At 39.9% G+C, this 26324-nt stretch overlaps 1 protein-coding gene across 2 annotated transcripts in view; it reads left to right on the top strand.

Moving 5' to 3' along the window:
* The first annotated feature begins 14896 nt into the window (after positions 1-14896).
* dnajc10 (DnaJ (Hsp40) homolog, subfamily C, member 10) overlaps positions 14897-26324 on the top strand; it is a 66341-nt gene continuing 54913 nt past the window's right edge. Inside the window, exons 1-3 of one of the 2 annotated variants that reach the window (XM_048599010.1) lie at positions 14935-15063; positions 21394-21828; positions 23678-24049. In XM_048599010.1, the coding sequence (XP_048454967.1) occupies positions 23831-24049 (219 nt within the window). In that variant the 5' untranslated portion in view covers positions 14935-15063; positions 21394-21828; positions 23678-23830. Of the gene's footprint in view, positions 15064-21393; positions 21829-23677; positions 24050-26324 lie in introns of both variants that reach the window. The other variant, XM_048599011.1, reaches the window with a different exon arrangement.

Here is a 26324-nt window from a genome sequence, read left to right as displayed (position 1 = left end):
TAGTGCTGAATTACAAAGAGAGAGAGAATGGATGAAAAGATTCTATGACTTTCAGTGTTGTCATTGCTTCCAACTTCATTCGGGTCTAATGCAGACTGCGTTACGTAACCTGCTTTTCTCACACACTGTTCAAACTTGCGAAGGAACTGAGCCAGCTGAATAGATACTGTCAGGTAACCTGTTGATAAATGTCTCTCCGCGGTCTCCTACAGACTTAGATTGCAACAATTGCATCATAAATCCAAGATAACATGGATCAGACCGGGGAGACATCTACATTCACTCCTCACAGCATCAAAACAAAAGCCTTGTACACGCTGCCTTTTGTTTCACGGCGCCTCACAGCTACTGAAGTATTTTTGACGTGTAGTCACTGCTGTAATAAAGGAATCACAACAACTAATTTAAACTCCACCATCATCAATGCGTTAATGGCAGGATTGTCTGTTTTTCAACATTGGCCAGGACAATGAGGAAATACTCCCCTGCACTGAAATAGATTTCTTTACATTCCAAAGAAAAGGCAGTTGCAGTTGTATGCCAATGCATTGCTTATCTTTCTACTGTACCAAATGGAATCAAGTAACTGATATTTCCCATGAATGTAGCCCAGTTGTGGTGGAATGGAACATGTAGAGTTGACTTATGATGTTGGAGTGGAGCCAGAAAGATGGTACCCTGACTGGAGAACTGCATTGTGGGTATGTGAACAAGAAGGCACCATGGGAACTAGATCAATACACAAACATGCTAAGATGAAGATTTAAGTCTGTGCTAGTGCCATGAAATAGAGAGGGTCCTCTTGTATGCTTGTTAATACCCTAAAAGTGCCTCTTCTCCTCCAGCATCGGAGACTGATGTGGGTGTTATCCAGGATGTGTAGCTCAGGAGAGAACTGCCTGGAGTATGGCCTTGGATGGGGCAGAGAAAGAGTACATCAGGCACAGCTTCACACAGGACAGTGATGCAATTAAATGAGGCAAAACTACACATTACCATATATGGCACATAGCTATAGCAAGAAGCCGGAATCAAGAAAGGCTTTGAAACAGACTTGTCACTGCCGTGGGTAGGGCAGTGTGGTCAGCTACCCTGCAGACATGGTCTGAGATCTGTGGATGGATTGACCTCCTGAGATGAATCCTAGCTTGCAGGACAACTAAACAAATCAGATTCACTGAGAGTGTGTACTACTACTGAGAGTCATAGAGATATACAGCATGGAAACAGATCCTTCGGTCCAACCCATCCATGCCAACCAGATATCCTATATAAATCTAGTCCCATTTGCCAGCATTTGGCTCCTATCCCTCTAAACCCTTCCTATTCATATACCCATCCAGATGCCTTTCAAATGTTGTAATCGTACTAGCCTCCACCAGTTCCTCTGGCAGCTCATTCCATACACACACCACCCTCTGTGTGTAAAGGTTGCCCCTTTGGTCCCATATTTATCTTTCCCTTCTCACCTTAAACCTATGCTGTCTAGTTTTGGACTCCCCACCCCATGAAAAAGACCTTGCAAAATCACCCTATTCATGCCCCTCATGATTTTATAAACTTCTATAAGGTCAATCAGTTTTCAACGCTCCAGGGAAAATAACCCCAGCCTATTCAGCCTCTCCTGATCATTCAAACCCTCCAACCCTGGCAACATCCTTGTAAATCCTTTCTGAAGCCTTTCAAGTTTCACAACATGCTTCCTATAGGAGGGAGACCAGAACTGCACACAATACTCCAAAAGTGGTGGAAACAATGTACTGTACAGCCGCAACATGACCTCCCAACTCCTCTACTCAATGCACTGATCAATAAAGGCAAGCATACCAAATGTCTTCTTCACTGCACTGTCTGCCTGCAACTCTACTTTCAAGGAACTGTGAACCTGCACTCCAAGGTCTCTTTGTTTAACAACACTCCCCAGGACCTTACATTTCGTGGTTTAATAATAGTATACCATATTTAATGGAACAGTATCCAAGTCATTGTGTATCACTAATATGTTTCATAAATGATTGGGGCATACGCATGAGAATTAAGATAGATACTTACAGAAATAAATGTTTATAATATACTATATTATTATAATAGAGCAATTTGACATGGAGCAGGTACAAAATTGTTCTGTCAGAGTCAGTGATTCTGTTCCATGATAAGTATGAACTTAGTATGCAGTCAAAAACTCAGTTACAATTTGTTTTGTGGTAAGACTAAGAGTATGAGAATGCAAGTGTTTATTATTTCAGTGATTTATAATAAAATACAATTAGGGGAATAAGTGCATATCCTCTGAACTTTAGAATTATTGACAAGAATATAAATTACTATGTTTAACTACACATAAATAAGAATCTGCAATTAAGAGTCTAATGATGACCATGAATCCATTGCTAATTGTTGGAAAAACTCACCCGATGCACTAATGTTAAGCAAAAATTTAAATTACAAGTCTAATGTGACCCCAGACCCGTAGCAATGTGGTTGACTCTTAACTGCCTTCTGGGTAAGTATTAATGGGCAATAAATGCTGACTTAGCCGGCATTGCCCTCATCCTGTGAATGAATTAAACAATGTATGCAGACTTCAAAAGTTTCTGTCTGGTCCAGAGGAATAATGACTGCAAATGCTGACAGTTCTGTCAGGTTTAGCCCTAGCTGTTTGGAAGGGAAAAAGAGTAATATTGTTTTATTTCTCTATAAATTTATTGTTTAAAGATATTGTATGCATAGAGATTTGATCTCATAGAAGAACAAATGACAGTTGCATCTATATTTGGTGTCAGAATTCCAACTTACAGTTGTTACTGTTGTGATACAGGGTTACAATTTGTACATCATAAATCTCCACAAACAGTACTTAGATAACAATGAGATAGCAAGAACTGCAGATGCTGGAGTCAGAGTCAACACAGTGTGGAGCTGGAGGAACACAAGAAGGGTCCTGACCCGAAACATCAACTTGCCTAAGTTTTGATGAAGGGTCCCAACCCAAAATGTCGACTTTCCTACTCCTCTGGTGCTGTCTGACCTGCTGTGTTTCTCCAACTGTGTTGACTTTAGATAACAATAACTTGATTTTTACTGGTTCTTGTGAGTGAATAATGCTGAATAGAACCACGATGTTCTTCTTCAAATCATACGTACAAGGCTTGACATACCTCACACAGACAGCATCCTAGTTTAGTGTCTCATCCAGAAGATGGCCCTTCCAATTGTGCAAAACTGTCAGTCAAATTTACACATTCGAGTCTCTAGAAGGGAGCTTGAATTCATAACTTTCTGACTAAGAGGTACAAGTGTTACCATTGAGTCAATGCCGATACCTTAGTAAGGTCTTTTATGCTGGTTTAATTATCTTCAGGATGTCCTGTGCATTCTAATTTGACAAACTCAACAATTTTAAAATGGGTGAAGGAACAGAAAGAACTGTGTGTACAAGTGCACAAATTGTTGAATGTGGTTAGGCAAGTTGACAAAGTGGTTAAAAAGACACATGGGATCCTGAGATGTATAAAGAGAGGCATAGGAAAGCACAGTCAGGAAATTAATGAATCTTCAAAATACATTGATTTGGCCTCAGCTAAACTATTGTTTCAAATTCTGGGCACCACACTTCGGGAAAGATGTGAAGACTTTAAAGAGGGTGCTGGGAAAAGAAAATACATAAAGGAGTTCAAGGAATAATGGTTTCTGTTTATGTGGGGAGATTGATAAAGCTTTGTTATTCTTCATGAATAATTGAAGATTGAGAGGAGATTTGATGCAGGAGTTCAATGTCATATCAGGACTGAAAAGCATAGGGAGAGAAACTGTTTTCTATGGTGGAAGAGTTGAAAACTAAACAACACCAGGGTAAAATCATTGGCAATAGAAATAAACGTGATATGAGCAAATGGTTTTAATGTTGTGAGTGGTAACGATTTGGAATAGTCTAGCAGAACTGGTGGAGGCAGCAGATTCAATCAAGGCTTTCAAAAGGGCATTGTATATATACCAAAAGGAAAAACAAAATGTCAGGCTTAGGTAAGAGTGAGGAATTAGGCTAGATAAATAGCTCTTGCAAAGAGCTGTCATGACATGACAGGCCAAATGGCCTCTTTCTGTACCATAACTGTTCTCTGATTCTGTGATTCTATATAAAGAGGTTTAAACATTAGAACTTTGAATATTTGTACTGTAAAGGTTAGCACTGAGTATGAAATATCCTCTGAAACCTTAGAGACATGTATAGCATGTAATATAATATTTGCAAATTTTTAATTGAATTAAGTATATTAAAACATTGTTGAGGAGTCTGAACTACTGATAAATCTTCTATGCGCTGTATTATTAAAAAAAATAGATTATTTGTTTAACAAGAACTTAATGTACTCACAGTCCTGATACAGTTTCTTCTGTTTTATGAAATATCAGTTTGTATCCTTAGAGGGAAAAGAATAGAATTAATGTTAAAGAGAACAGTTAAACTAATATAAAAGGAAAGATCAAATAAGAAACATTTTAAATGTTAAATTTGTTTTAGGAATTATTACTATTGATTTAACTTTGGTATTACAGCATTGAAGATATTCACTTCATTGGCTTATTTGGAGTTTGCTTCAGTATCAAATCTTGCAAAGTCAAGGCCTCTATATAAAAAAGGCAGAAACAGTAACAACGACTCCTGAAAACATACAAATCATATGAATCAAGAGCAAGGAATAGGTTGTTTAATCCCTCAAACCTGTTCCACTGTTTAGTAAGATCATGGCCAATCTAATTGTAACTTCAAATCCCCATCTTTGCCCAGCTCTGATAACCTTTCAAAATCCTGCTCAACAAGAATTTATTCACATCTGTTTTAAAAGTATTCAAACAAACATTCTGCTATCATGACCTATCCAAAAACCAAGTCCTAAAGACTCAAGTCCCTCCGAGAATAATTTTGCCTCACCTCCTTTTTAAATGGATGACACATGATTTTTAAATGGTGACTCCTATTTCTAGATTCTCCCATAAGAGGGAGAACCCCATCTGCCTTTATAAAAGAGGAGGATGCTCTCCAGGCAAGGAGACAGAAGAAAAAACTCTGTCACTAGAAAGATCCAAAATTAATAAGAAGTCTTGGATAGACTGTTGGTACTTAAAAGTTGACAAGGCATTTGAACTGGTTTAGAAGAACACAAGGGTCTTTGAAGGAAATGGGGGTAGAAATTATGGGGGCACTCTTTCTGTTTTCACTGGAATTGGAAGAGGTGCTAGATGACGGGAAAAGTGCAAACATTACAGTCCTTTTCAAGAAAGGATGTAAGGATAATCCAGCAATTGCAGACCCATCCATTTAACTACAAGTGATGGGGAAGCTCTGGAAACAATTATTCATGATAGGATTATAGTCACATGGAAAAAGTTGGGTTGATTAGGTAGAGTCAGCATGGATTTCTAAAGGGGAAGTAACATTCAAGGAACTTTCAGGAGCTTTTTTGAAGTGGTAATAATAAGGCTGAATGAGGGTTAAGCTGATGTGGTGTACATGGATTTCCAGAAGTTGTTTGATACAGTGCCATACAAAATTTTGAGTAAAGTTATAGCTCATGGTACGAAAGGGACAGTAGCAATGTGGATGCAAAATTGGACGAGTGATAGTAAATGGTGAGGAATTTTCAATGAGTTTTTTTTGGGGCTGGAGAAGGGTTTCCAGGGGAGTTCCCCAAGGGGCAATATTGGGACCCTTACTTGTCTTGATATTTATTAAGGATCTAGATTTTAATATGCAGGAGGCAATTTCAAAATTTGCACAAAACTTAGATGAATTGTAAACTGAGGACAGGGTAGAACATATCAGGGACCCCGACAAGTTGGTGGAGTGGGCAGAGAGGTGGCAGATGATGATCAATGCAGAAAAATGTGAGGTGATATGCTTTGATATGAAAAACATTGAAAAACAACATAAAATAATGGGTACAATTCTAAACAGTGTGCAGAAGCAGAGGGACGTGAGTGTATATGTACACAGATCATTGACCATGGTAGGACAGTTGGAGGAAGCAGTTAATAAAGCAGAGCGTCCTCAACTCTATTAAGAGTGATAGAGTACAAGAGCAAGAAGGTTACCCTGAACTTGTACAAACTCAGCTGGAGTATTGTGTATAACTTTGAATGCCACATAATAGGAAGCATGTGAATGCATTGGAGATAGCACAGAAACAATTTATGACAGTGGTTTCAGGAATGAGAAACTTCAGTTATGAGCATGAAGTAAAGAAGTTGGGACTGTTCTCCTTGGACAGAAGGTGCTGAGAGAAGACTTGACAGAGGCTTTCAAAATCATGAGTAGTCTGGTTACAGTAGATAGAAAGGAGCTGCTCCAGCTTGTAAAAGGAACAAGAATGAGAGAGCATAAGTTTAAAGCGATTGTGCAAAAGAAGCAAGGGTGATATAATTTTTAGTTACAGGACTGTACCCCAAACACAAGCTGCCAGTTCTTGGTTCTGCAAACATATTGGGCAAATATCATAACAAGATAGAAAATTAACACAAGGTGTTTTGGAGTTTTCTTCATTCTTAGGATGAATGTTCATTCAATTTATTTGTTCCATTAGTTAAATATTTCCTGAAGAGGTGCATGGCCACCTTCTCAAAAATGGTCAAGGTATGTAGAATCCTCCTACAGTATCAGACATTGCATTCCAAATTGTTGCAAAACTTTTCTGTCCCGCTCTGTGTTTTGCAGCACTGTCCTGCCATCTTGGCAGTGAGAAACTTAGCAGTTAGTAAAAGTTCTGCCTCTCCCCGGCTAACATGAGTAGTAATTCTAAGTGATTTAGTGGCACCCATAGTGATACTGTTTGTTCATCTCCCTTCAGTAGCCTCCAGAAGAACTTGGAGGTTTGAATTATTTTATTCTTCTTTTTTCACTGAATTCCATACCTTAGTGCTCCCACAATCATTGCATAATTCTACATAGATCTAGTCCAAAATAGTATTCCAACCTTTAGTGAACATACTAGACAATCAAAGTAGAGTTAAGCACCCATTTTGTTTTACCTGCTTGTCCATTAGTCTGCAATGACTGAACTGTCAGTTAAAAACGGTGCAAAAGCTTCCTTGTAATTTAGTTGCTTTTACATTGGCTTTACCTGAGTTTCTTGTTAATACCAATGCTGTACCAAAAAATATGAGAGTAAGCAGATCAAGAAAACTCTTATGCTTATCTCCCTCTGGAGGCCACTGGTGAACAAACACTCTTTTGAAGGGATAGTAAGAACTGCCGATGCTGGAGTCAGAGACAACAGTGTGGAGCTGGAGGAACACAGCAGGCCAGGCGGCATCAGAGGAGTAAGAAAGTTGACATTTCGGGTCAGGACCCTTCTAAATCGCATCAGACATTTTGAGCCTTTTGTACGATTGACATTTTTAAAGTATTCTTCTCCAAAATGTAAAGGTGATAGAAGATTAAGAGCAAAAGCTGACAAGCATCATAGTTAACAAGGTGTAGAGCTGGATGAACACAGCAGGCCAAGTAGCAATGGGGGACCCCATTTCTGAAGAAGGGTCTAGGCCCGAAACGTCAGCCTTCCTGCTCCTCTGATGCTGCTCGGCCTGCTGTGTTCATCCAGCTCTACACCTTGTTATCTCAGATTCTCCAGCATCTGCAGTTCCTACTATCTCTGAAGCATCATAGTTAAATTAGGTTCTTCTGTCAAAAGTGACAAGTAGTGTCCCAGGTGTATTGCTTCTGCTAAACTTTTTTATGAACTACACAGAAGGGATCTCATGGGGCAATGATAGCATTTAAGCCAGGAGGCCCAGTTTTCAATCCCATCTAGTTCAAAAGTGTGCAATAACATCCTTCTATAGGGTTGATTAGAAAGTATTTATGACCTAAGTAGAAAATCACTTCAGGGTAGTTATAGGGATAATTATATAAATTAGATTGCAAGTGCTACATACCTAAAAGTAAATAGATAAATTTAATTAAATGTACATTTTTATGCAGTATGTGCCAGAGGCATATACATTTATTTTTCTTTAATTAACATATAATTTAATTGGAACAGGATTGTCTACTAACTTGAAAAACTCCAACAGGTTCTTACAAAACAGGAAATATTTATTGCTAAGCTAGTTTTACAACCAGCCCTCAGGCATGTTTCCAATTAATAATGGCTCCAGACAGAACACCCCAAGCTCCCAGGGTGAGGAGCAATGAACTGGGTCCCTTTCTTTATTCACCTATCCTCTCGACTGGTCACAACAATATTGATTTAAAAAGGATTCCTTCCCTTATGCATGCCCTTCTCTCAGACCCAAATTAATATATGTTTTAAAGAAGGCAACGTAACCAGGCTTCAAGGCATTGAATTGAATTGAATTAGCTTTATTGTCACATGTACTCAAATAAGCACAAAGTCACCACTTACAGCACCATCTCAGGTAGAAAGGTACCTAGGTACAGACACTTAAGAGCAAATTCTGAGGAAACAAAAAAAGTTAGAAAATTAAAGTACTAAATGGTTAAGTTAAGAAATAAATAAGTTAGGAATAGAATGTGTTTACTCATGACAAAACAGAAGGAGAGATAACAATGTAACGTATGTACATACTGAATAGAAATGAGATGTGAGCATAGAAATACAATCAAAGTTAAAGATCAGTCTCTGTGCTCTGTGAAGAGTGAACAGTGGGACCTAACAGCCATTATCTAGCTCGCTGAATTACCTGTCGTACTGATGTTGGCAGTAAAGCAGTTGATTTTGAGATGCTTGGTGTTCCAGGTCAGCTGACAGGCCTCTGTCTTGCTTCCTTTTCATTGCTTCCTACAGGTGTGGAAATAGGCCATTCGGCCCGAAGAGCATACCACCCATTATCCTATCCCTATAACCCTGCATTTCTCACGGCTAATCCAACTAGCCTGCACATCCCTGGACACTATGGGCAATTTAGCATGGCCAATCCACCTAACCTGCACATCGTTGGACCATGGGAGGAAACTGGAGCACCCAGTGGGAACCCATGCAGACATGGGGAGAATATGCACAGTCCACACAGACAGTCAACCAAGGGATCGAATGCAGGTCCCTGGTGCTGTGAGGCAACAGTGCTAACCACTGAGCCACCATGCTGCCTTATGTAGTTTCACTTATTTTCTGGTTTCCAGCAAAACATGAAAGACTTTCTTCCTTTATAACCTCAGTGCAAAGATGACACAAGGTTTTTTTGATCAGTGACCCTCATAGCAGACACCCTTCCCCACCAGATCACACAGACCAATGTTGAAACTGCTTTTAACCAGTGTTCTTGAGTATTCTTGACAGGAACCCACAAGCATATCTCTTGGTCAGACTGCCCTCTTTTTTCCATTATGCCCACAGTTTAAGATAACTTTAAAAAATTCGGTTACTTCTCCCTTTTGAATTTCTTTTCCTTGAAGCTTCCTTGCCACTTATCAGGTGTGACATTCTATGGTCACCTTTGAGGCTGGGAAAATCCACACTGATGTTACAGACGTCCACTGAGCTACAGATCAGAATTAACAATCACAGTCATTTTTTAGCTGTAAGTCCTCTTTCTTATATGTGACAGTAAGTTAAATTTATTTGCAAGTAATCCAGGGTTATGGTATATCATTATGACACAAGCAATCCATGGAAAACATTCCAATCAAAATACGCAATTAGATTAAAAAGTACAGCTACTTGGATAAAAACATAATAAGATAGTATCTTTTTTCAATATATAAATACCTGAAATTGAAACATGTAATGTCCATTGCAAGAAGTGATGGCCTAATGGTATTATCACAAAACTATTAATCCAGGTGATATTTTTACTTCAATAAAAGTCTGGAATTAAGAGTCTAATATTAACCATTATCAGGAAAAGTACGGCAGGTGGTGAGGGAGCCAACAAGAGGGAAAAACATAGTTGATGTCATCGTTAGCCATATGTTGGCTGCAGATGTGTCCATCCATGACAGTGTCAATAAGAGTGACCACTGCACAGTCCTCTTGGAGACAAAGTCCCACCTTCACATTAAGAATATTCTCCATCATATTGTGTGGCACTATCACTGTGCTAAATGGGACAGACTTCAAACAGATCTAGCAGATCTCTCAAACAGATTGAGACTGGGCATCCATGAAGTGCTGTGGGCCATCAACAGCAGCAGAATTGCACTCCAGCACAATCTGTAACCTCAAGGTCCAGCATATCCCCCACTGAATCATTGCCATCAAACCAGGGATCAGCCCTAGTTCAATTGAGAGTGCATGAGGGCATGCCAGGAGCAGCACCAGGCATACCTGAAAATGAGGTGTCAATCTAATGCAACTCCCAAACAGGACTACTTGCATGCCAAACAGCATAAGCAGCAAGTGATATCTTGAGATAAGCGATCCCACAAACAATGAATCAGAATTAAGCTCTGCAGTCCAGCCGCATCCAGTTGTGAATTGTGGTGGACAATTAAACAACTCACTGGAAAAGGAGAGTCCACAAATATCCCCATCCTCTAGGATGAAAGAGCCCAGCACATCATTACGAAAGATAAGGCTGAAACATTCAAAGGAATCTTCAGTCAGAGGTGGTGTGTGGATGGTCCATCTCAGCCTCTTCCAGCAGTCCCTAGCATCACACAGACCAGTCTTCAGCTAATTCGATTCACTCCAGGTAATGTCAAGAAATGACTGGAGTCACTGAATTCTGCAAAGGCGACGGGCTCTGACAACATTCCAGCCATAGCACTGAAGACTTGTGCTCCAGAACTTGCCGCACCTCCACCCAAGCTCTTCTAGTACAGTAACAATTCTGGCATCTACCTGACAATGTGGAAAGTTGCCCAGGTATGTCCTGTACATAAAAAAAGGACACATCTGACACAGCCAATTACTGCCCCATTAGTCTCAACTCAATCGTCAGTAAAGTGATGGAAGGTGTCATCAACAGTGCTATCAAGCAGCACCTGCTCAGCAATAACCTGCTGAGTGATGCCCAGTTTGCATTCCACCAGGGCCACTCAATTCCTGACCTCATCACAGCCTTGGTTCAAACACAGACAAAAGAGCTGAATTCCAGAGGTGAAGTGAGAGTGACAGCCCTTGACATCAAGGCTGCATTCAACGGAGTGTGGCATCAAGGAACCCCAGGAAAAGTGGTTGTACAGGAAGACAGTGGGAGAGGGGTGGAATGCGCTAATGTGTGCCATTATTTAAGAACGGCTCTAAGGAGAAGCCTGGAAAGTATAGACCTGTGAGTCTGCCATCGGTAATGGGAAATAGGTGATTCTGAAAGATAGGAAATACATGCATTTGGAGAAGCAAGTACTGATTAGGGATCGTCAGCAGGGTTTTGTGCGAGGGAAATTGTGTCTCACTAACTTAATTGAGTTTTTTGAGGAAGTAACCAAAAAGATTGATGAGAGCAGAGCTGTGATGTTGTTTACTTGGACTTTAGTGAAGCCTTTGGTAAGTTTCCGCATGGTGGACTCATTAGTAAAGTTACAATACATAGGATTCAGGGTGAGCTTGCCAATTGGATACAAAATTGGCTTTATGGCAGGTTACAGAGGGTGGTGTTGGAGGGTTATTTTTCGGACTGGAGGCCTGTGACCAGGGGTGTTCCACTTGGATCACTATTGGGTCCATTTTTGTTTGTCATTATATAAATGATTTGAATGGGAATATAGAAAGCATGGTTAGTAAGTTTGTGGATGACACCAAAATTGGTGGCATAGTGGACAGTGAAGAAGGTTGTCTGAGATTACAAAGAGATCTTGATCAATTGGGTCAAAGGGCTGAGGAATGGCAATTGGAGTTTAATTTGGATAAATATGAGCTACTGCATTTTGATAAAACAAACAAGGGCAGGACTTATACAATTAATGGTAAGGCCCTGGTAGTGTTGTAGAACAGAGACACCTAGGGATTCAGGTACATAATTCTTTGAAATTTACATCACAGTAGACAGGGTGGTTAAAAAGATGTTTAGCACACATGCCTTCATTGCTCAGACCTTTGTATATAGGGGTTGGGACACATGTTGAGGTTGTACAAGAGTTGGTGAGGCCTCTTCAGGAATACTATGTGCAGTTCTGGTCGCACTGTTATAGGAAGGATATTATTAAACTGGAGAGGATTCAGAAAAGATTTACCAGGATGTTGCCAGGAATGGAGGGTTTGAGTTATATAAATAGTCTTGATAGCCTGGAACTTTTCTCACTGGAGTGTAGGAGGTTGAGGGGTGACCTTAGAAGGTTTATAAAATCATGAGGGGCATAGATAAGGTGAATAACAAGGGTCTTTTCCCTAGAGTGGGGGTGTTCAAAACTAAGCAGCATATTTTTAAGATGAGAGGAGGAAGATTTAAAAAGGACATGAGGGGCAACATTTTTACACAGAGAGTGGTTAGTGTGTGGAATGAACTGCTGTGGAAGTGGTGGATGCAAGTACAGTTATAACGTTTGAAAGACATTTGGATAAGTACGTGAATAAGAAAAGTTTGGAGGGATAGAGGCCAAATGTGAGCAGGTGGGACTAGTTTAGTTTGAGAACATGGTTGGCGTTGACTAGTTGGACCAAAGTGTCTGTTTCCATACTGTATGACTCTATGGAATCAATGGGTAGCAGGGGACAAACTCTCAACTTCTTTGAGTCATACCTGGCACATGTGAAGATGGCTGTGGTTGTTGAAGGTCAGTCAACTCAGCTCCAGGATATCTCTGCAGAAGTTCCTCAGGGAACCATCTTCAGCTGCTTCATCAATGACCTTGCCTCATCATAAGGTCTGAAGTGGGGATGTTCGCTGATGATTGCACAATGTTCAGCACCATTCGCGACTCCTCAGATACTGAAACAGTCCATGCTCAGGTGCCAAAAGACCTGGGCGATATCCAGAATTGAAAAATGGCAGGCAATATTTGTGCCACACAAATACCAGGCAATGACCACCTTTCAGACAGAATCTAACCATCACCCCTTTACATTCAATGGCATCAAAATCAGTGAATCACCTACTATCAACAACCTGCAGATTACAATTGACCAGAAACTGAATTGGACAAACATTTAAAGATGATTAAACCATAGCTACAAAAGCAGGTCAGAGTTTTGGAATCTTGGAGCAAGTGACTCACCTCCTGATTTCTCAAAGCCTGTCCACCACCTACAAGGCACAAGTCAGGAGTGTGATGGAATACTCCGCACTTGCCTGGATGAGTGCAGCTCCAACAACACTCTAGAAGCTTGACACTATCCAGGTCAAAGCAGTCCCCTTGGTTGGCACCACAAACACCCACTCCTTCTACCATCAACCTGCAGTAGCAGCAGTGCATACCATCCACAAGATGTGCTGCAGAGATTCACCAACGTTCTAAACCCACAACCATTCCATCTACAACAAGGACAACAGGTAAATGGGAACATCACCATCTGTAAATTCTTGTCCAGGCCACTCACCGTCCTGACCTGGAAATAAATCACCGTTACTTCAGTGTCACTGAGTCAAAACTGGAACTCCCTCCCTAATGGTATTTTGAGTCTACCTATAGCACATGAATTGCAGTGGTTCAAGAAGGTAGCTCACCACCACTGTCTCAAGGGCAGATAGGGGTGGGCAATAAGGGATTGCCCAACCAGCAATGCCCCACATCCCATGAATGAATAAAAAAGAACAAATTGTGTGTGGCCTGTATAGAATAGATGGAGAGGAATTAATTCTCTGAGCAGAGGTCAGTGATTAGAGGAGAGGTTGATTGAAAGATTAAATGAGGAAAGACTTTTTGCTCAGATGGTGGAGGCATCTTGTACTCGCTGCCTGAAAGTGTCATAGAAGCAGAGACCTACAATCAGTGGTTAGCACTGCTGCCTCACAGCGCCAGGGACCTGGGTTCAACTCCACCCGCAATCTGTGTGGATTTTGCACATTTTCTTGGTCTATGTGGGTTTACTCCAGTTTCCTCCCACAGTCCAAAGATGCGCAAGTTAAGTGGATTGGCCATGCTAAATTGTCCATAGTGCCTAGGGATGTGTAGGCTAGGTGGGTTAGCCAATGGTAAATGTGGGTTTACAGGGATAGTGCAGGGGTAAGTCTGGGTGAAATACTCTTTGGAAGGTCAGTACAGACTCAAAGGGCCAAATGACCTCTTTCTACAGTGTCGGTACTCTATAATTCAATGATCTACACATTTATTTAAAATGTACATTGATCTGAGTCTCAAGCACCATAACCTGCAGTGCTTTGGACCAAATACTGTTTGTGTAATTAGGCTGGATGGGACATTTTTTTGACTGGTGCATAAAAAATAAATAATATAAAAGTGGCCTCTTTCTGTGTCATAAACTTGCTGTGATTCAGTTGGGGGCCCAGACTATTACTCCATTACTGGACCTAGCAAAATCGCATGCAACAATCTTGTTAGTCTTTCTCCACTGTAGGAATTCGGTGATGTCGTTAGATTTCACCTTTAAAAAATCCTCAGGTACTGTCTGCAATGATTTACACCTTCGTTTAAGTGATGCACTAACGTTGCCTGACACAGACGCCTTTAATCTAAGATTGAGATGGATCATGAACTTTCTACACGACATCTTTCTGCAGCAAAGTGTGGCTGAGAGTCATTTGCCATCGATGGGAGTAATCTCTACGTGCAAAATCAGAGATGTTAATGCACAGCGCCGGAGCAGGTGGATCTTGAACCCTAGCCTCCTAACCCAGAGGTGGGGACATTATCAGTGCCCCACAACAGTTCTTCAGTGTATTTAAAGCCCAATGGTTTTAAGCTTCTTGGACTCACTAAGTGTAACGTGTCATAATCGCCCAGAAGGCTTTGCCCATTGTCTGAAAGTAACAAGCCTGGCCCTCTCCCATTGGCCACAGTCCCCCAACCGGCTTCCACGTGGCGTGCACAGGGCACCTGACGTCATCGGCCCATTGTCTGCGCATCCTGGAAATGGGTCCGGCCCGGGGCGGGGCCTTCTGGCGGTGGGGGACCGGATTCGCTGGATCTAAGTGCGTCGGGTAGAGGAGTCCGGGGCGGGCGAGTGCCGGTTCAAACAGGATCCGAGCTGGAAGCGCACTGGCCGGTTGGTGAGTGAACCGGGGCCTGGCATGGCACGGCACGGCACGGCCGGCGAAAGAGCCGAACCCCCCCCCCCCCTCGTTTTCCTTCTTTCTTCCCGTGTCCCGTTGATTGCCGCCTGTCCGCTGTTTGCGGTTTCCGCCGGCACCGTACATGTGCGTCTGAAGGGGTGTTAAGGGGGCAGGCAGCCGCTTTTCAGGGGGGAAGCTAACTGTCAAAACTGGAGACTCAGGCACTCCGGCTGGAGGGAGCAAATACAAGGGAATGGAGCATTCTAGAAAGTACAGAGTGTGAGGAATTATGATGGGGATTTCATGTGCCCAATTGGCAACAGTTTGAGAAGAGGAGGTATCAGGTGAACTTACAAAGAAATACCTTTGCCAGGCAGCGAGGAGGAAGTTAACAATAAACGAAATTGGCGTAACGCAACTTTTAAGAAGTTCTAATTTAAAAGTAGAAAAGTAAAATGATCGTTAGAAGTTTGTTGCCGCTGAATTCATTTTTGGATCTGAAGTGCGACAGAGGAGCTCGTTCGACAATTTAATTCCGATTTCCTTCTCTTGTTGTTGCTATGGCTCCCAGCTGATCTGTTTACAAGTATTAATTCATTGGGTTTTGTTTTGAAGCCTCCCATACGTCTCATTTGAATCCAATGAAAGAGTTTGCTTTTCTTCCAAATTCATTTGGACATTGAATCTGTACCTGAAAGATTAACCCTTTGAACCTGTACCTGAAAGATTAACCCTTTGAGGCAAGATGCTTCATTTAAAAAAAGACTTCCTGCATTTTCATTAAAATTCATTTCTGATATAACAAGCCCGTATATCACTAAGTGACTATTTGCTCATTTCTGAAATGTCAGATAGTTCAGAAGAGTTAAACACATTTTGTTATTTGTGTAATTTTACAGGGTGAGTCTTGATTTCGAATTACTCATGCTTTGAAGTTTATTTTGTTTTAGTTGACTCATAGAAAATCAAAGGAAGAATAATCAGTTGCTTTTAATTTAGAATCCTAAATCTCATGTAATTTATCTTTAGACTTATTTCAGGACTAATTTGCAAATTCAACAAAATACACTTACAGCTGCTACACAAATTAATCACTCCAGCACTTTTGTGTCAACTATTTATAAAGAACAAAAATATGCCTGTAAAAATGTCCAATGTGTATGCTTGATTATGATTTATATAAATCTGGGAGTTCTGGAAAATTTAGTTCAGATTGTTTGTTTACTTTTTTTAACCTGTCTTAAACTACCATAAAGCAGTTCTGTGCTGCAAGTGTACTATTTACCATAGAATCCATGATCAGAAAGAAATCAGTTTGATAACAACTTTTGATGCTGTTTTGGGCAAACTTGCTTTCAAAGCCACCTTCTTCAGCTGTAGTTCAAAAATCAATGAACAGTGAAGTCAAAACTGCTGTCACCAGATGTGGTGAATTAAGCATGGGATCTGCAAGTGTACAGATTGGCAGTTTTAATGTAAAATGCATGTAATCGCAGAATATTATTCCAAAAATATTTGGATTGTTGTGTTGTTATCTTGTTTGTATCTGTTATGCACACTTGTTTCCACAATGCCACCTTACTCACGACTGCATGACAGTCTAATGCTGAGTAACACATGGCATGATTTGTGAAATGACTGAATAAAATTCAAACTGAAAGACCTGTGGATGCTGTAAATCAGGAACAAAAACAGAAGTTGCTGGAAAAGCTCAGCAGGTCTGGCAGCATCTGTGAAGAAAAATCCGAGTTAACATTTCGGGTCTGGTGACCCTTCCTCAGAAGTCAGAGTAGAATCAGTTTTGAACATCTATGCTGCATAAGAAACTCTGTGATCTGTGTACTAAAAAAAAGGATGGTGCATTGGATGGAGATATTGTCAACTAAAATGCACGCATTCAAATAACACCAGGGAAACAGAGCTTGATTGATGCAGTAAAATAAGAGCAAAATATTATATATCAAATGGAAAGAAAGGTTTACAAAAGCTGTGGAAGAATACAAGTTCACAGATACAAGTCAATGTCCTGTGTATAAATAAAAATGCAGAGTTTGTGGTGAGTCCAAAGATGGCAAGACAATTGCTTGGAGAGCAACAGAGCAAATAAAAAGGAAAAGAAGCCAGGATATCCATATCTGGGAAAAGGATGATGTGTTTGAAGATACAATAGACCAAGGAACCATACAACTGCATGAACTGTGCGGGTGTGAAAGTTTTGAGAGAAGACATGCATAGAATGTTCCAGTTTGAAAGAAAATGAAAAATAAGCACCAATTGTGAAGCTGAAACTTTATCCTAGAAGCAGAGCTGGACCATCCTGCTCAGCCTCTATCAGAAGATTTTTTTATGTAAACTCGAAAGAAGAATAACCTGAAACAGAGCAATGTTGTGTCAACAACATGTTGGGAAAAAATTTGATAACTACTAACAACCCAAATCAGAGGGGCATGCAAAGGAAAGTATGTTAGTGGCATGTTGTCTGTCACGGAAACAGATGGCCCTGCAATCTCTGGTTGAGTAGTTGCAAATTACTACAGCTGATTTTGGTAAACTATGAAATGAAGGAGGCGTGACTAAAGGTTGAAGATAGTAAAACTGATATGAGGAAAAGTCTGTGATCAAAAACATGATATCTGCCATAAATATACCTAGAATGTTTATGATGAGAATGTTGCATGCTTTAAGATTTTTCATAGCACATCACTTGGTCCAGAGGAGAAAACAGTGATTCATCCACACACACTTGACCCCACCCCCATGTAAAATGCCTGTACAAAAGGAAAGATTTAAAGAGGAATGGAAGAGACTGACACCCGAAAAGAGAATTTATAGATTTGTGTAATTCCATCATGGTGAGTGAGAAGCCATAATAGACAGTTACCTTTTGGTCTGGATCCTAAAGATTTCAATTTTTTAAAAAAAGCAGTTGCTACCTTATTTTAACACCGGAAGAATCACACTAACAGTGGCAGGAGCAAACATTTTCACTAGGCTTGAAACCTGAAAGACTTTTGGAATTTGAAGTTTGACAGAGAATCTTTGCTGTTGACAATATTCGACATACCTTTTTGGATGGCACCAAATCCCGCAGATTACCTTTCTTAGCCTCAAAACTGAGCTACAATGTATTCCAGTAGAAAGTAGATGAAACGATGAGGAAGTGAAGATGCAGTTGTTGCAGCTGATGATATCTATATGGAAAAAGATCATCGTGGCCATCTACATGAAGCCATAGAGAGAATCAAGAAAGTTAGGATCAAGCTGCATACCAACAAATACATTGTGGCAGTGTCAGAATGCCAGTTCTTTGGCGTGGTGCAAACGCCTGACTGAGGTAAGTCAAGTCCTGAAAATGTCCTTTTCTATCTCTGGGACAGACGCTCTAAGAGACAACAAAGATCTGAGAAGTTTGTTTTGGCTTGATCAGATGGGAGTTTCATAAGTCAGATTCAGAATATACACACAGTAAACCTACAAGAGTTGTTGAGAATCAATGGTCAGACAACATCAACCAAGCCTATGTGTGTCAACGTAGAGATCTTTTGACAATCGTGCATGAATGTGAGAAATGTTATGGTCTTTCTCCCATAAATATATACAAAGTAGGGAGTGATCATTGTCCACTGGAACAGATCTACGTGTAAAATCCATGTCGACACCAACAAGACTAGAGGTTACTCTAGAGGCTTCAGAGTTACAATTTAATTGGAAAATAAAAGCCAAGATGTGAAATTGTGCTAGCAGGTTGTATTGTCAATGCAAGAGAATAAATAGTATAAAGGTCCACCTCATATTGAAGCTTCACCAGCATATAGGCTTCTCCAGTTACAAATGACCTTTGTGTAAGCTCAGAGACAAATCAGTTGTGTGGTGGATAGGCGTCTGCAAAAACATCAATAGAACGTTATCTATGTTCAACATTTACCAGAAGTACAGAAATACACAGCAGAAAGAGGAAATGATAGCTACCACAAAGTATCACCCAGATGATGGTGTATTGAGAAAGCATTCACCTGCAATCCAGGATGGCATCTCTTTAGCTTTTAATAGTATGTCTAAAGTTAATGATTTGAACAATCCTTTTGCTATACGCAGGCACTATCTTTTTAAAGAGGGATATTATTTACCCTATTGAAGAGTTAGGAACTATATTGTTATGCACATTTATATCCAGAATGTTACTCATTACTCACTACTGCCCTATAGTCAGGTGCTGAGCAGTATTAGACTGTGGCACATGGTGTGACCTGTGAAATATAGTTGAAGGATGGTGCAGAATTATGTATCCAGAAATGTGATTATTTGAAACTACTGGGAACCACAGATGTCGTAACAGGAATAATTTGTAAAATAGACTGTACTTGCATAGTTACAGTAAGTGGCAGAGTTAGATATAAACTTTACTAGTTGAACCGCTTTGCAATTTGCATTGGGACCGAAACTAAAGGAGGAAACCCATACTGATAGTCATAAGTTTGTGAATTAATATAGAAGAGATCAAATGATATTGTAAAGCAGACTTGTTTTTAAAAATTGATCCTACAGTTCAGACTCAGATCCTATCTACTGTTTTGTTAAAGTCTTGGATTCAAGCTTGAACCCCATGATACGTGGCAGGAGGACTGTACTAGAGTCAGTGCTTCAGTTCCTGTGCAAAATTTTAGGGAACATATTTGCAGGCGCCTGAAAGCTAAACAGTCTAATGGTGCCGGATAGCATAAAACCTTTCAATGGCAAGTCAATTCTTTATTGTACACGTATAGTATTTCACCTGCAGGCATCCAGAAAATGGTCAAAGCTACTGTTAATCTAATGGGATTACCTCTTTAAAATAGCATGATGTTTTCATTTTCTATTCATGTTACATAATTTAGTTCAGAATGAACCTAAAGTGTAAATATTGCTGTACTCTCAGGATGTCGATCATTTGGCTGGGTGCGTCACGGATGTTGCTGTAGTTAGTTAACTCAGCAAACAGGTGTTTTGAAATTCAATCCAACAACGTGGCAGTTTATCTAATGGTATTTACAACTGGGTAAAACTTTAGAATATATAACAAGAAACACATGCATAGCCAATGCATTAAGCACTGTATAAAGGCACATTAAATGGACTCTGTAGATTAACATCGATCACACACCTGAGGAAATTTGTGAAGAAATTTTTTTCTAGTTGTCAACCAGAGATCCAGTGGTGCCACAAGATTTATTGAGCATCTGTCCAAATTTTCAGAAAAATAATTTAGCAATATGCTTTAATATTATGCTAAATGTCATCAAATACTCAATTCATTTCTTCAATTTAGTTCTACTAATAGTATTATGTATTAGGATCCTCAAAAGTAATTTCTCTGGATAAAGCTTACATTTGAAAGGACAAAATCAAGCTCAGTGATTCCTTTGGATTCAGTGCACATATTGTGATTTGAAAATGGTGAAACACTTGGCCTTGATTTACACAATTTGTCAAATTTGAGGCCCACGTGCAGACTGTAGACAAGCAACTCATACTGCACTTCCATCAATGGTGTGTGGAGAAAGGAACTCGAGTTTTGTGACAAATGATGAACCCATGAAAGCTATCACCTTCAGACTACCCTGAAATGTTATGTTTTTCCTCTCCCCAAATAATCTTCACTTTGCAGTACCTTTTTAACTTTTATTTCAAATTTCTAGCATCTACATCTTTAGCACTTTTTCTGGTAGCATATGAACAGAGCTGATTTGCAATTGAAAAGTGTTACGCTACATGGCATTCTTAAAAACAATGTGAACCCATACTCCTGTGCGGATTCAAGTGTCATTGAAGGGTTAAAGCACATGATCTTGTCTGATAGCTCAACGTAATGTTGAGAGAGTGCTGTAGAGTCAGACGTTTCACCTTTAGGATAAAAGATTAAACCAAGATCCAGTTTCCTTGCTCAGGTGCTATAAAAGACCCTGTGACACTTTGAAGAAGAGTACGGAAGCTGTTCCTGTGTTCTAATCAACCTTTATTCCTTGGCCAGTAACACCAAAGCACATCATTTGGTCAGTTACCCAATTGCTATTTGTAGGTTTTTTCTGTGAGACAGTTGGTTGTACAATTTGCCTAAACACAACAATTAATGTGTTTCAAAAGAAAGGCATTTTATGGGTGTATATTCTGTCTTTTATTTCACTTTATTTGATTTTTTTCTCAAAAATAATAATGTATTGTAATTGGTCATTCAAAAAAATTGACCAACATTAATGTAAAGAAATATGCATGTGTTTTCCACTTGATTTAGTTGCATGTTTCCTTTTCCACTGAATTATGAGCCTGGCTAAAACCCTTTGTTTTTAACAGAAGCAAGTAGTTGTGGATGTTAGAGATCTGAAATATAAGCAGAAAGTGTTGGAAATACTCGGCAGTATTGGCAACATCTGAAGATGAAGCCCAGAGTTAAAGTTTCAAGTCGGATCTGAGTCTTCTGAAGGAAAGTAGAAACCTTGGTTGTACAGGGAAAAGGAAGGAAGAACAAAAGAGAAGGTCTGGGACAGAGCAGAAGGCAGGAGAGATGAAATGACAAGGATGTTATGGAACAAAAGGAAAAGAGAGTGCTAATTGTTGTAGTAAAGCAACAAGGCATTTGCCTTGAATGTGAATGTCCAGACTAATAATACTCTCTGTTTGAAAATAAAAACATGTAAAACAAGATTCAGACTGGCTCATCCTTTTTCAAAACAAAGGATGCTGTCTCTTGAGCTTTACTAAACACCGCAACAGGTTATGGACTGAAATGTGAGTATGAGAGCAAAGTGATGAATTAAAATGTCAAGCATCTACCAGTGTGGAGTAATGCCTACTGAATGGACAAAGCACTCACCTAATCTGCATTTGGTCTCCCCTGTGTAGAAAAGACCACATTCTAAGCAGCAAATATAGTGTACTTAATTGAAATAAGTGCAAGTAAATTGCTGCTTTTCTATCAGGAATGTTTAGGACTTCGGACAGTGAGGGAAGAGGAGGAAATGGGCTGTGTATTACACCTCCTGCAGCTGGAAGGTGTTGTGGGACAGAGTCAAGGTGCAGTTGAGGAGTGAACCATTTTGTGGAGAGTGCAGTCCTTTCGGATTGCTAATGGAGGGAGAGATGTGTTTGGAAGTGACGGAAATGGCAGAGTACGTTTAGGCTGGTGGGGTGAAAAATGTGGACTAGGTACTGATACCAGTTAAGATAACTGAAAGCTTAATTCTGAGGAAGGGTCACTGGACCAGAAACATTAACTGATTTTTTTCTTCACAGATGCTACCAGACCTGCTGAGCTTTTCCAACAACTTCTGTTTTTGTTCCAGATTTACGCATCCGCAGTTCTTTCGGTTTTTATAACTGAAAGCTTATTCATCCCCCAGCGATCAGTCAGACAAGTTATTTTCTGAAAGCCAGAAGTTGCTTTGACAAATCACTAGAATAAAACCAAGAACTGCAGATACTTGAAATCTGAAATGAAAACAAAAATTGCCAGAGAAACTCAGCAGGTCTGGCAGCATCTGAAGAGACAAAGCGGAGGCCTGATTATTGCTGAGGTGAATTGATTTATTGTCGAGTGTACCGAAATGCAGTGAAAAGCTTTGATTCCGAGCAGTACAGATAGATCATAGTAAGCAAGGAGGTGCAGTTGGTTCTGATATAACAAGTGTTTCTTCAATGCGAATTGGCTTTAACATGATTGAAGAATTTAGACCGCTATTTGTGGAACGCGAACTTTTCTTACGTGTATTGGCTATAATGCGATTCTGGCCTCATTAGTTTAAATGGCGCAGCTGTTGCACGATTTTCTTATGACGCGAGCTTGCATAAGAACAGAACTATCATGTTATATCAGAACTGACTGTACAGATCAAAAAGACTTGAACAGAGGCATGCAGGTTAGGCGAGATCAACATTAGCAGGATCAGCATTACTTGAGGCTAGAGAGTCCGCTCATCAGTCAAATAACAGCCGGGAAGAAGCTGTTACTGAACTTGCTCATGCATGTGTTCAGGTTTCTGTATTTTCTGTCTGACGGACGAGATTATAGAAGATCATTACTGGGGTGGGAGGTCTTTGATGTTGGCAGCCTTTCTGTGACAGCGAGCCATGTAAATGGAGTCCATGGATGGAAGGTTGACTTCTGTGATAGTCTGGGCTGAGCACACCACCTTCTGTAGTTTCTTACGGTCCTGGGCAGAACAGTTGCTATACCGAGCCATTGTGCACCTGGACAGTATGCTTTCAATGGTGCATCTGTAGAAATTGGTGAGGGGTCCTTATGGATGTGCCAAATTTCCTGAGCTTCCTGAGGAAGACGAGGCATTGGTGTGCCTTTGCGTCTACCTGGGAAGTCCAGGACAGGTTGTCAGGTATTGTCACTCCGAGGAACTTGACTTTCTCCACTACGTCAGCCTCAGTCCCATTGAAATTAAGTGGGGAATTGATTCCTACATCTGTTCTAGTGTTCCACTGCCATGTATGAGTTCTGAAGCTTTTATGAATAAGTAAAGCAATTTTTAGCTAACTTATTGCATAAGATTAAAGTGGCTTTGCTTTTGTTTGTTCCTGTCATAAAAAGGAGCGAATGTCCTAACAGCTGAATTTCTTTTGATTACAGGTTATAACTTGGAAGACAGCAGGACAACCAATTATTGAAATAACCTCAAGAATAAGGATGCTGTTGTAAACAAAGATCAAGAACCATGCCAGCAACTTAAATGAACACACACGCCAGGCATATTCAGAATTGATTGAAATTCTGTTCTGCAAAATGGAACATTTCTGTCTTGATTTTCTTGCTTCAGAGAAGCGTAAACTGTCCTCAAACAAAATTATTTTATGTATTTTTGTTATAACATGCTTATCAGTTCTAGTTTACACTGATGAGGACTACTATAAATTGCTCGGATTATCAAAAAGTGCAACTAATCGCCAGATAAGGCAAGCATTTAAGAAACTTGCACTCACAATGCATCCTGACAAAAATCCGGTAAGTGAGATAATTTTGATTCATGACTTCAAATGTAGTATTAGATATACTATATTTGTTAAAACGTGTAGTAAAGACCTGCAGCGCCCTTTTGACGTGAGTTCAAAATACAGTCTGATGCAGAATAAGAAGTTCCCAAAATCAGTGAAGGTGTAGCAGATTCTACATTATAATGCTATTTAATAAATTTAGTGCTCAGCTATGTAAGGAAATTATTCTGGTCAGTGTTAAATGCCTTCTGACAGCACAATTTTCAGAAATTGGAGGTTGATGGTTCACTTTTTATTATGCATTTTGAATTTGGATGGTGTGGGTTAATTACATCTTTTAAATGAAAATACTACCTATCTCTTTGGTCCAAAATTGCACTTTCCAATGATGATGTACATTTAAGGGGTTAGGATTATATGCAAATTATGAATTCGTGTATGGCAAGGAAGAAGCAACTCTTGTTGCAATACCTCTACAAAAAACTTGGTGTGTAAGTGTCCTAAATGTTGTTATGCTTTTATGATGAAATTTTGAATTGTGTGTGTGTGTTATTTAGATTAGCAGAATATTATACAACTGTTTGACACCTTTATCTGAATGTAAATCTAATAGTCTCCTGGTCATTTCTGTGTTAAATTATCCTATTGAACTTGGTGAAAATTAACAATAACTAATGAATGGAAACTTTGTCATGCTTAATGACCTGGCTTGTGTTCCATCAAAGTACTTTTGGTGTGAAAAATCTCCTGTCGAAATTTTATTTATTAGCTGTACATGCAATGGATCACAGCTTTGTATTGTGGAAAATAATTGTGAATCTCTCTTCCTTGAGAATATTTACTTGCCTAAACAAGTTATTGCCATTTTTTCTTCCAGGTTTCACTAAATATTTGTCCTTGGGCAGTTGTTTTGAGTTGCAAACACAAGAAGTAAAAAAGTTTCAGACCTTTCGGAGGACACTGATATGACTTGTTCTGCACAGTTATTTTTTGGCATCTATTGGAAAGAGTCATTGTATTGAATAAGACGAGCACTTACTTCCAATCCCTAATTGCCCTTGGTGGTGATGAGATGCCTTCATGAACTGCTGCAATTCACGTACCAATGATAGACTCCTGATAATATTAGGAAGTGAGTTCCAGACTTTTGACTCTATGACAGTGAAGAAATGGCAATATAGTTCCAAGTCAAACTGGTGTGTGGATTAGAGAGAAACTTGCAAGGAGTTGCACTCGAGTGCATTTGCTGTCTATGAATCTTTAGGGTGGTAGAGGTTTGGAAAGTGCAGTTGAAGGAGTTGTGATGAGTTGCTGCAGTGCATCTTGTAGGTAGTACATACTACTGCCACTGTGTGTAGAGGATTAATAGGGCCCCAGTTAAGTGCGGTGCTTTGTCCTGGATGGTATAAAGCTTCTTGAGTGTTGCTGGTGTTGGATTCATCCAGGCAAGAGAAGAGCACCGTATCACACTTCTGATTTGATGGATGGTCTTTTTGGTGTAGGGAGGTGAGCTACTTACCAGAGAATCTGTAGCTTCTGACTTACTCTTGTAACTAGTAGCAGGGGAGGTGGTGGTCGCGTGCTAATATTGCTGGACTGTTAATCCAGAGACCCAGGAATGTTCCAGGAACCTCCATTTGAATCCTGCCATGGCAGATGGTGTAATTTGAATTTAATAAAAAGAAACAAAATCAGGAATTAAGAATAATGATGACCATGAATCCATTTTCAATTTCAGGAAAAACCCATCTGGTTTACTAATGCCCTTTTAGGGAAGGAAACTGCCATCCTTACCTGGTCTGGCTACATGTGACTCCAGACCCACAGCAATGTGGTTGACTCTGAACTGTCCTCTGGGCAATTCGGGATGGGCAATGAACGCTGGCCGAGCCAGCGAGGTCCTTATCCTGTGAATGAATTAAATTTTAAAAAAAACTAAAATATTTATATGACTGGTCCAATTTATTTTCTAATCATTAGTGATTCCAGGATGTTGATCACAGAGATCTCAGCAATGGTAATATCATTGAATATCAAGAGGAGAAGGCTAGGTAATTGCTTCTTGGAAATGGTCACAACTGACCTTAAGTGGTAAATAATATTCACACCCCATATCAGCCCAAACTTGAGTGGCCAAGACTTGTTACATATAGACTGCTTCAGTAGCAGAGGACTCAAAGGATACTGAACATGACACAATTTTCAGTGAACAATCCCACTTGTGACCTTTATCATGTAAAGGAGTTCATAGATGAAGCAGCTGAAATGGTTAGGCCAAGGATACT

Source organism: Rhincodon typus, chromosome 7 (genome assembly GCF_021869965.1).
Source record: "Rhincodon typus isolate 14 chromosome 7, sRhiTyp1.1, whole genome shotgun sequence".
Classification (NCBI taxonomy): Eukaryota; Metazoa; Chordata; class Chondrichthyes; order Orectolobiformes; family Rhincodontidae; genus Rhincodon; species Rhincodon typus.
This window is presented reverse-complemented; position numbering and strand designations above follow the sequence as displayed.